The sequence below is a fragment of the Oryx dammah genome, unplaced genomic scaffold (assembly GCF_014754425.2).
Source record: "Oryx dammah isolate SB20612 unplaced genomic scaffold, SCBI_Odam_1.1 HiC_scaffold_21, whole genome shotgun sequence".
NCBI classification, from domain to species: Eukaryota; Metazoa; Chordata; class Mammalia; order Artiodactyla; family Bovidae; genus Oryx; species Oryx dammah.
Window position 1 is genome coordinate 386,613 of NW_024070205.1, and position 10,396 is coordinate 397,008.

Sequence of the window (10,396 nt, forward strand, 5' to 3'; positions counted from 1 at the left end):
CACTCAGGCTCACCCAGTTTTGGAATCCCGCTTCCTGCAGCTGTGTTGTCAGAGTCCACTGAGTGCCACGTTCTCAGGGTAGCATGTGAGGCGTGGTCCTGGGAAGTGCCTGTGGCACTCTGCCTCTGGATTGAGTCTCAGCAGAGGCCAGAGGGGACCCTGGGGTGCGGGCTCCCACCTGAGGGCCGGAGCCTGGCCGCTGTGGCTGCAGCCCTCAGGCGTCCCCTCCCCGCCCTCCAGGCTTACCTCACAGACTTCCTCTGCCAGTTCGCCCAGCAGCCCTGCTATGTGATGTTTTCGGGCCACCTCAACGACAGTGAAAGGCGGGTGCTGCAGACCATCGGCATCTGAGGGGCCCCCCCCTCGTGCCCAGCGCACAGCCTTTCCTGCCCTCGGGACTCTCTTCTCAGCCTGCAGTAGTGGCCTCTGGCGACGCTGACGGTCGAGGTCTGGCGGCCTGTGCCCCCTGGGCGTGCACTGGGGCACCGGCTCCTCCCGCCCGAGCCCCTCTGCGCTCCAGGCCTCTGCCGGCCAGGCCAGAGCACACTGCCTGGCGCGATCACGGTCCTGGTTGTGGGCCCCCCACTGGAGCACAGAAAGTCACAACCGTTCGTCTTCTAGGGCGGACCTGGTGTTTCACAGGCCGTCTGATGTGTTCCGCTCCAACTCCCCTCACAGAGAAGTGGGCTTTCTGCCCTCGCCTGCTGATGCACTGGTCTCGGGACCGAGGGGAGCCCCCCAGGGACCCTGCTCCTGCAGCCCTGAGAGTCCCCGTCCAAGGAGGCCGTCTTGGTTTTGCCTCATTGCATGCAGCCCCTCCCCGATGCTGTTCTCGTACATGCACGCACACGAGGTTAGCCAGACAGATGGCAATTTGGTTTTCCTTTTTTAGAAAAAAAAAAAAAAATTGGAAAAACAAATTTTTTTAAAAGCCCACCTGCCCCCACCGTATTTAACAGCCTCTCGCACACACACCCCACACACAGCCCGACGCTGAGGCTGTCCCTCTCCCTCAGGAATCCTCCAAGGTGGGGACGTTGTGGCCCTCACATTTGCAATGTGTATTTTTCTAGGAGAGTAAAGTGATCTTTACAGATGAGTGCGGTCTGCATGCTCTTGGGTGTCGGCACTGCCTCCTGTCGCTCAGAGGAGCAGCGAGCTGAGGGGGTGCCGAGCGCAGCCCCGCAGACTGTGCAGCTGAGCCTCCGGGAAGGGCCTCCTAGACATGGAGCTGTGTGCTCAGCGTCTGGGAGGGAGCCAGTAGCCCTGCGCCCCCTTTTCTGGTTGTGCCCACACCAGGGCACACAGCTACTTTCTGTGTTGAGTAGCTGCGGAGTGTTCCTTCAGGCGGTGGTCTCACAGCAGGGGAGTTGACTAGCTCTCAGGGAAGGGCCCCGGGGCTGCTGCGGGGGCCTCGGGACTCAGGTGTGCCTGCTGGCCAGCGCCCACAGTGGGAAGCCAGAGGGGCAGGCTCCCAGTGGGGCTGCCAGCCTGGCCCCGGCCTCTCCCGCTGCGCTCCCCAGGGCCCGTGACGTGCAGGCCCTTCCTGTTTCCCGTTCGCCTTTACGGCAGGTGCACAGATGTGTTTCCCTTCTGTTGACGAGGAAGAGCGTCCAGGGGCTACATCCACTCGGCAGGGAGTAGAAAAAACCTCCCGGAGGCCAGTGGTCCTGATGAGAACTTACCCTCTGGCTCCCCCTCCGTGTCCATCTCTGGCCAAAGAGAACTAGCTTCCCGGTAGGAAGGGCGGCGCTGCCTGCTTAGAGGGACTGGAGGTTCAAGGTGAGAAGTTGAGAAATAGGCGCCCTGACCCTGGAGGAGAGTGACCAGGACACCAAGGTCTGTGGCTGGGATGCTGGGCCTCAGGAGCTCGGTGGGGAGGAGGGGATGGGGGCACAGACCACACTGGGAGCCGGAAAGGACGTGAGAGCCCAGCTCCTGTTCTGCCCTGAGAGCGCCGGCCCACAAGGACTGATGTGAAGGACGAAGGTGACTAGAGCACGCTACGCCAGATGGGCCTCAGTGTCTGATTTTATTGACAGACCAGATAAAATCAAGCGCATAGCACCCCCTCTGAGTGCACAGTAGCCCGTCAGGTGGTCTGTGGCATGCCCCAGGGCGCTCTGCCCTCAGCCCCCATCTTGTAAGTGGCCGATGAGGGGTCTTTTCACACCTTATCTTCCAGAAGACGGTTTGAGGCCACTTACAGAAGTGAGTGCTAGACAAGGACGGACACGGATCAGGTTCTCAGGTAACAGGGAGTCCCCGGGAAAGCTGTTAACTTGGAATCCAAGCATCTCTACCAGAGCAAACGTGGGCAGAACCTCTGTGTAAGGTGGTTCTCAAAGGTGCCGGTTGATGAGTCCCTGTGAAGACTCCCAGGATTCCCGAGCATAGAGAGCCGTGCTTGCACGATCCTGTGCCAGTAATGGGTGGTGTGGCAGGAACTGTCCCTGGGCCCACAAAACCCCCGTGTACACTGAGGCTGGGGTCAGGGCTCGGCGTCCAGAGCCCTGTTGGGCCACCTTGGCCTTCCTGTGCCTTCAGCAGGCCCGAGCCGTGTGTCCCAGCTTGCTGCCCAGCCAGGACTGCGTGGCAGAGACGGCACGTCCACAGGGGGAGGAAGTCGGGTCGAGGACGAGGAGAGAGGCTCGAAGGGTTGGGGGACTCAGGCAGACAGGACTCTGCTCTGGAAGTTTAAAGGGGCCTGTACTTGGAAGGCGCCCAGCAGGCCCATGGTCACAAAGGAGATGGGAGCACACAGCCAGCTCCTGGCTCCATGGCGTTCCAGCAAATATGAAGCCCCTCGCACGCCCAGGGCCCCTTCCGCCAGGAGCCAGTCTAGCCAGGGATGCTAAGCAGCACAGTGGGCCTGGGGCCCTGACCAGGTGTAACAGTTCTGGGTTGGGTGCCTGCTGCCCAAGAAGAGGAGGGCAGAGGCGGTTCTCTTGGGGGGCGGGTGGGGGAGGTGGCTGCAGCCACCCACCTGCCAGGATCCAGCCCCGGTGGATCCAGGCAATTCGAAGGTGGGGATGGCATCATCGTCCTTGGAAAAATACATATTTAATTACAGATATAGAGAGAGATTAGAAACGGGGAGTGTAGTAGGAGATAGTGTAGTGGAGAAAAGGAGGCTGAATCCAGATGGGAATTCAGCCAGAGAAACGGGAGCAAGAAAGAAGCGGCATGGGGGAGTCAGTCTTTCCGGAAACTGATCCCAATTCCTTTATTTTGGGGTTTGCTTATATACCTTTTGTTACACATAGGGATGAATACAGAGTCACGCGGGGGTCAGCAGTCCTGACCTTTATCAAAATCAGGTGCTTCACATAAATGTATAAAAAAAAGGTCTTAGGGATATTACATCATCTTCTGGCCATGAGAGACCTGCTGACATTTTATGATCCTTTCTTTCTGATAACCAAAAAACTTATTTTTTCCAAGGGTGTTTTTTCTTAAACCAGGCACCACCCTCCAAATAAAGTTACATTCCTGTAGGGTGAGGGTGTAGTGAGTTACAATCAAGAAAGGAATTTATTTAACCCAAGGTTAACATGATTAATCTTAAAGGTTAATACTTATTTCTCCTATATGCTTAAAGGTTAATGCTTATTTCTCCTATATGCTAGTTATATTCATTATAAGGGCAGGGAACATGGAGATTTAGCAGCAAACATCAGCCCAACAAATGAAAATCCTTTCACCAATGTTACCCTTAAGATCTATCTAGTCTTAAGATAGTGATAAAGTTACATTTTTACATGGCAAGGACATGGGGATTTATAATAAAGTACAGTGATCTATTACAAAAGAGAAAATCCATTAACTCAAAAAGTCTAGTATTGCTAACCTTAAAAACTACTCTATTTCCTTTTCTATATTCCAAATACATTGATTAATATATTCCCAGGTGCCTAAGGATATGGAGGCCTGGCAGCAATCATTGACTCAACAATGAGAAAAGCCCTATGCTAATTAGACTTTCAAAATACTCCAAGCTCTGTGTGCTGTTTATGGTTGAGAGGTAGTAAACAGTCATGTGCATAGTGGCAGGAGTATGGATAATCCTGTCACACAAGCTAGTCTGTCAGCAGAGAGGTCTGACCTGAGACATCCTTGTCCCACCCAGAGCAGGGAATTAGCAGCAATTATATACACAACAAATGAAAAACCCTTCACCAATATAATTCCTAACCAACCCACTATACTAATAATTTCTAACTCCCCAAAAGAATTTGCCTTTAGTAAGTCTAAAACATGTGCCTCTCAGATTGGGAGGCTGTAAACAATGACGTGGCTGGACGAACCTATACAGGCGGACTGGATAACCTTCAGAGGAGTCTTAAGCTGAAACACTCTTGTCACGCCCAGGAATGTTTATTGCCTTGGAGCTGCACGTTTACTCCTCTGAGAGAAATGGTTATGGGGGAGAGCATAAAACAGACTCTGGTTTTGGGGTAGATGCTCGGGAACAGGGGGCTTCCTGAGGCTTCATCACGCCTTTGCGTATGCCAAGCCTCCTTGCTCATGACCTTTGCCACGGGCGGAGCTCCTCACGCTGGCCCCCGGCACCCACCTGTCAGAAGCACGCGATGCCAGGGCTGTGCTGTCACCTGTGACCTCGCCTAGATTCTCTGCCTTGGACCCTTGACCACGGTGAGGGGCGTTGTGGGCAGTCAGAAGCCCACAGAGAACTTAGAGGTGGGCCTATGTTCTCTGCATCCGAGGTTCAGCCAACGCGGGGCGAGGGGAGGGGTAGCCCTGGAGTTGCTGGTGGAGAAAGCCTGCGTTGCTGCGGAGCTGTGCAGTGAAGACCCGTGCTCCAGGGCCGGCCCTGGCTGTGCAGAGCAGGGGCCTGTGTCCACGCCGTTTGCAGCTGGAGGCGCAGAGGTGCAGTCAGGGCTGCAAGCACCGCCCTCCCATCCTGCCTCCCCCTCTGAGAACTTGCCCTGCTGCGGGGCTGTGGCTGCAGGCGAAGACGGCTGGCTCCAGGCCCGCAGGCTCAGACCAGGAGGGTGTCCTCTCCCTGCCCTCCAGCTGCCCCACTTCTGTGGGGTGGTCCTCCTGACTTGCTGGGTCAGAGTGACTCAGCTGACCTCACACCTGCTGCTGCCGAATTAGGGCCTTGGGGAGCCTTTGCGGGGGTGACTCCAGAGTCCCACCTGCCTTCCCCGTGATGAGCGGAGCTTTTCCAGGGGGTCTGCGCGCTCAGTTGTGTTAACCTGCTTTCACTAGGTTTTTGCCCCTCCACTTGTTCCAGGAACTTGGCCGAGTTCTTTGCATTCCCTTGCCTTAGTTGCTTTTGCAGGGGAAAAGCAGAACTCTTTGAGGATAACCTGCTTCTGGATGCTAGGTTAAAACCCCGAGTGAACTGAGGTTAGGTCCAGGGTCTTAGGGGAAGCGAGGGAGGGAGAGAGAAGGAAGAGGGCTCCCAGAAGGAAGGGGACAGAAGTCTGGGGACCCAACACTAGCCGGACACCAGGGCTCCCTGGTGGGTCCCTGTGCCTGGGTCGCACAAACTGAGGCTGCTGGATGTGCAGGCCCCCAAGCCCCCAACAGAGCCCACCCCCGAGTGCACTGTGTCAGGTCCTGAGACCGTGTGACCCCGGCAGGCAGAGGAGCAAGCTGGAGGGACCACGGCCGGACTGCTCGCCAGCCGGGAGGAGAGACTGACCTAAGACGACGGAAGGGAAAGAGGCGTGGCGGTTCTTGCCCCCTGGACTTGTGACCTCGTCCCTCCTCAGCCTAGCTCCCCTTCCTGACCTTGGGCTCACCCGCTGGGCAGGAAGCCGGTCCACCAAGGACCCGTCAGGGCCTTCCCGCAAATCTTTTCCAAATGAACATGCAGAGAGAGGACCAGAGCCCCCCAGCCGGCTGACCTGCAGTTGCTGGGGGTCCAACTGAACCCCCTGCACTTACAAGTTCAGAAGCTGAGTCCCGAGGGGCCCTCTCCAGCCCACAGGGCGGGTCTCCTCTGCCTCGGCCGGAGGTTCCGAGCAGGCACCCACCCCCCGCATCCCGGCCCGGCTCTCCATCCCCGGGGCCACGTAGGGCGAGCAGGCGTGACCAGTCTGTCCTGGGGAGCCGTGCGCCGGGGCCATGGACTCCGACGTGGCTGCCTCGTGCCCGGTGGCATGGGGCGGTGATGAGCCGAGCCCCCAGTGCGCCTACACGGCCGACCTCACAAGGACAACTACCATCCCTGCCTTGCAGAGGGCTCACTCGGGTCTCGACTGAAAATAGAGCTTGGTGGGAAGGGTCAGTGTGGGCGGACGCCCGTGTCCACAAACCTCCCAGGAGAGGGAGTGGGCAGACAGAAGAGCTGCAAACAGCCTCCTTCGTCTCTTCCCCTCAGTTCCCAAAATAGCGCTCATCGGCCCCCACCCTGCCCAGCTGGCCTGGCCACAGACCCAGGAAGGTGCCACCTGAAGGTGACCTGGCTCCCCCAGCCAAGCCCCGCTGGCGGGCGGCCCCCAGGACCGGCCAGTGGCTGCCCCACTGCGGCCTGAGGCTGCTGGGTTCAGCCCAGACCCCCCAGGCCCCGCAGAGACACCTGGCACTCGGTGCCCTTCCTGCCAGGCTGCCTCCACGCCCCCCACCCCCAAGGACTGAGCCAGGGACAGCCTTCTGTCCACAGCAAGCACAAGTCACGCTGGACACAGGAGAGCCTCCTGATGAAGGAGGAACGTGTGTTTATTCTGGGCTAGTGAGCACCTGTCCCTTCAGTACAATGAGACTACATCGGACAAAAGCATGCAGTTCTCTCTGCAGGAGCTGGGTGGACAGAGGTCCGCGGGGCGGGGGGGGGGGGGGGGGGGTGTCCACGGGGCTCTCCTGAAGAGGGAAAGTGGAAGCCCCAGGGCCCAGGGCCCCGGGAGGCAAGGGAGGCCCCGGGGATGCCATTCGGCCTGCCCTGACCTGGAGAGGCGCGTCAGGCGGGTGGGAGGAGGCCCAGCCGGCCACTCAGCCTGGCCGCGGGATGACTCAGCAGACTCTGCAGCTGAAGCCCCAGGCCAGGCCCAAACTGGGTCACGGTCCCGCTCTTCCCGCTCCTGCTGGCCCAGCTTCCCACCCCGAGGCCTGCCCACGGATGTGCCCCACACACCAGGCCCGGCTCAGAGCAGTTCAGACCTGATCCGCGAGAGGCAGAAGGACGAGTGGACCGGCTTGGGCTTTGAAGTCACAGAAGTCCAACTCCGAACCCCAGCCTGAGAACGGAGCAAATTAAGTTCTTCCAGCGCCGTTGCCCTCGATATGCTGGGACACGCTCATCTGCGGAATCGCCGGTGTCACCTCCCTCCATGCCCCATCCCCTCTGGTCCAGGGATGGCCTGGCCACCCCTGGGGCCGGGAGACCCGCTCGGGGAGGCAAGGATGTGCTGTGTGTCTGCCCGCAGAAGGTGCAGGGAATCCCCTCCAGGCCTGCAGGCGTGTACAACCCCCTCCCCAGTCCCCAGCCTTCCTGCCTTAGCCTCCCCCTTCCTCTCCCCCAGCCCAGGGCCCGGCTCAGCATGCAGGCGCAGGGGCAGGCTCCAGCCCCCTGGGCTGAGGAGCAACCCACCCCCTGGCCCCCGCCTGTTCTCCCCTCTGTCCGATCACCTCCCATCATCTGCGCTGAAAAGTTTTCCTAGAATTTTGCAATCAGAAAATCACTGCTGTCCTAGTGAGCTGGAACCAGACGTGTAAGTTTCAAAGAGAACTAGGTGGAGAAAAAAGGGTGAAAAGCAGAGACACAGCTAGAAAGGGAGGTGGGTTAGGAAACAGGTGGTTTTGTTTTGCTTTGCTTTGTTTCATTTTAATAGGAAAGACTTGAGGTTTTGTTTCCTAAGGAAAGAGGAACCTAAGGCGCAGAGAGAAGGGATGCTGGAAAGGATCCCCGTCAGATGGGCTCTGGGCTCAGGTGGGCGCGAGGCAGGAAGAGACAGCCCTCCATCTGCCCGTCGAGCCCCTGCAGTGAGGGCTGGGGACCGCAAGGAGCGCAGGGCCACGCGGTCCCTGCGCTCGACAAGCGGACACTCCACCGGGTGTGGGGAGCCGGGGGCTCTCCATCCGTCCATCTCTGCGGCATTTACGGCTCTGTCCTTTGTCAGGACAGACGTCTGCTCCCCCCAGCCCCCATCAGACGAGCAGCCACGTCCTGGGCAGGAGCGGACCCTCTCCTGGCCTCTGCTCTCCTGGGGGCCGCCAGCACCCGCGGGGCAAGACCGGGCCGCACCTGCCCCCGCCACCCTCCCCAGCCTGTTCAGGTCCTGCTGGGCCTCCACGCCTCAGTGTTGGAGACACTCGCCATCTGCTGCTGGGGGTGGGAGCGCCGGGACCGGTGGATCCTGGTGATGGGCACTCGAGACTTCGTTCTGTCTAAGGTTTATTTTTGGCTATGCTGGGTCGTCGTTGCTGTGCAGACGTTTTTCTGGTTGGGGAGAGTGGGGCTTTGCGCTAGTTGTCGGGCTCAGCCTCTCACTGCGGCGGATCCTCTTGTCCAGAGCGTGGGCTCCAGGGCTCAGCAGCTGGTGCATGGGCTTGGTTGCTCTGCTGCATGTGGGATCTTCCCAGATTGGGAATTGAACTGTGTCTCCAGCACTGGCAGGTGGACTCCTTACCCCTGAGCACCAGGGAGCCCCAGACCTGGCCGTGCTGCCAACTTCTCTATGCGACCTGCCGCCGCGTTCGTTATGCTGAGGGTGCACACCACAGCCTCCTGCTCAGTGTGTTGCGCGGCTCCGCCCGGCGCCCTCTCCTCAGCTCCCCACCTGCTGCGTCTCTATCTGCAGCCCTATTTCTGCCTCATGTTTGCTCATTTGGGTTTTACTGATTTTGTTTTTTTAGATTCCACATGTGTGATATCATACACTACTGGTTTTTCTCTGACTTGTTTAAGGTAGGATAATACCCTCCAGGTCCAGCCTGCTGTTGGAAATGGCAACATTTCATTCTTTTTAAAAAATATTTAGTTAGTTGGTTGCAGCGCATGGGACCTAGTTCCCTGAGTAGGGCTCTAACCCGGGCCTCCTGCTTTGGGAGCACAGAATCTAGACAACTGGACCACTACGGAAGCCGCTTTATGGCTTTGCAGCAGTCCACTGTGTACCCGTACACTCTTTACCCATTCATCTGTTGATAGACACTTGCTTCCATATCTTGACTATTGTGAATAACGCCGCAGTGAGTGGAAGCGTGCATATGTCTTTCGAAATGTCTTTCAAAACTAGTGAGTTTGCTTTAGGTGAACGCCCAGGAGTGGGATTTGCCGAAGTGGGAGAGGGCTCTGTCACCTCCGTCCTGTCGCCGTGCCCACCGATCCACACCCCACTGACGACGCTCCAGGGCACAAACCTTTTCTCTGCACCCTCACGGTAAAGCTGTCGCTGTCTCTTTGAGGACAGTCGTTCTGATGGTGTGCGGTGGCTCCTCATTGTAGTTCGGAAGCATTTCCCTGATGTTTCCTGATGCCAAGCATCTTCCACGCGGCTGTTGTCCATCTATGTGTCTTCTTTGGGAAAATGTCAAGTCTTCTGTGGGTTTTTTTTTTTTTTTTTTGAGTTGTCTGAGTTCTTTGTATATTTTCGACATTAACTGTTACAGGATATACCGTCTGCAGACACCTTCACCCACTCAGCAGGTGAAGCCACTTGGATTGAGAGTGCCTCTCCCACTTACGGGTTCTATTACCTGAACAAATCCTTGAACTCCCGAGTCCCAGCTTATGTCCATAAAATGAACTGATTACACCAGTGAGCTTGATTTAGCTCATGGGGTTCTGGGGAGCCCCAACGGAGGGGCCTGTCCGAGCACCCTGAGGGCTGCACACAGAGGGGCTAAGGGGGCCTTGGGTTCTCTCCCTGGCTGACGCCCTGCATGTTCTTGGTCAGGCGCCCCCAGAGCAGCGGCACAGCCACCGGCAAACTGGCAAGGAGACTATGACCCCCGGAGGGCCGCCTATGCTCTGCACTGCCGCAGGCTCGCTGTGGGGTCGCTCTGTGAAGGAAGGGGTTTCCACTGGAATCCGGCCCAGGTGGCCCCCGCGGCCTGCCATCCGTACTGGGAGGCCCTAGGCTGGCGCACGCCAGCGCCGGCCACTCGGAGGGGGAAGGGGCACCCAGGGAGCCAGCGCAGCTGGCAGGGTCCAAGTCTGCGGGCCCGCAGGGACAAAGCTGCTCTCAGCGGCCTCTCAATGGGCGCCTGTGTTCTGGGGTGGGGGCGGGGTGACTCCCGGCCCCCCACTCTCCTCCCCGCCGCCGCCGCCGCCGGAGGACGTCCTGCGGGACGCTGGGCAGAGGAGGTCCTGCGTCAGGGGTGGCCCCTGCGCCTGAGTGCTCGGAACTGGCACCAGGAGCAGGGCTTCTGGGGGCGGGGACGCCGACGGGCGAGGCAGCGAGCGGGCCGAGGGCCAGGAGGC

At 58.6% G+C, this 10,396-nt stretch overlaps 2 protein-coding genes across 2 annotated transcripts in view; both read left to right on the forward strand.

Annotated features, from left to right (window-relative positions):
• Positions 1–1,099, forward strand: part of IPO9 (importin 9) — a gene marked incomplete at its 5' end in the record, with an annotated part of 43,895 nt that extends 42,796 nt beyond the window's left edge. Inside the window, one exon of the mRNA XM_040263767.1 lies at positions 241–1,099. Within this exon, the coding sequence (XP_040119701.1) occupies positions 241–351 (111 nt within the window). The remainder of the gene's footprint in view (positions 1–240) is intronic.
• Positions 1,100–6,099: 5,000 nt separating this feature from the next.
• Positions 6,100–10,396, forward strand: part of SHISA4 (shisa family member 4) — a 7,301-nt gene continuing 3,004 nt past the window's right edge. Inside the window, exons 1-3 of the mRNA XM_040263768.1 lie at positions 6,100–6,226; positions 6,356–6,418; positions 8,113–8,363. Of these exons, the coding sequence (XP_040119702.1) occupies positions 6,100–6,226; positions 6,356–6,418; positions 8,113–8,363 (441 nt within the window). The remainder of the gene's footprint in view (positions 6,227–6,355; positions 6,419–8,112; positions 8,364–10,396) is intronic.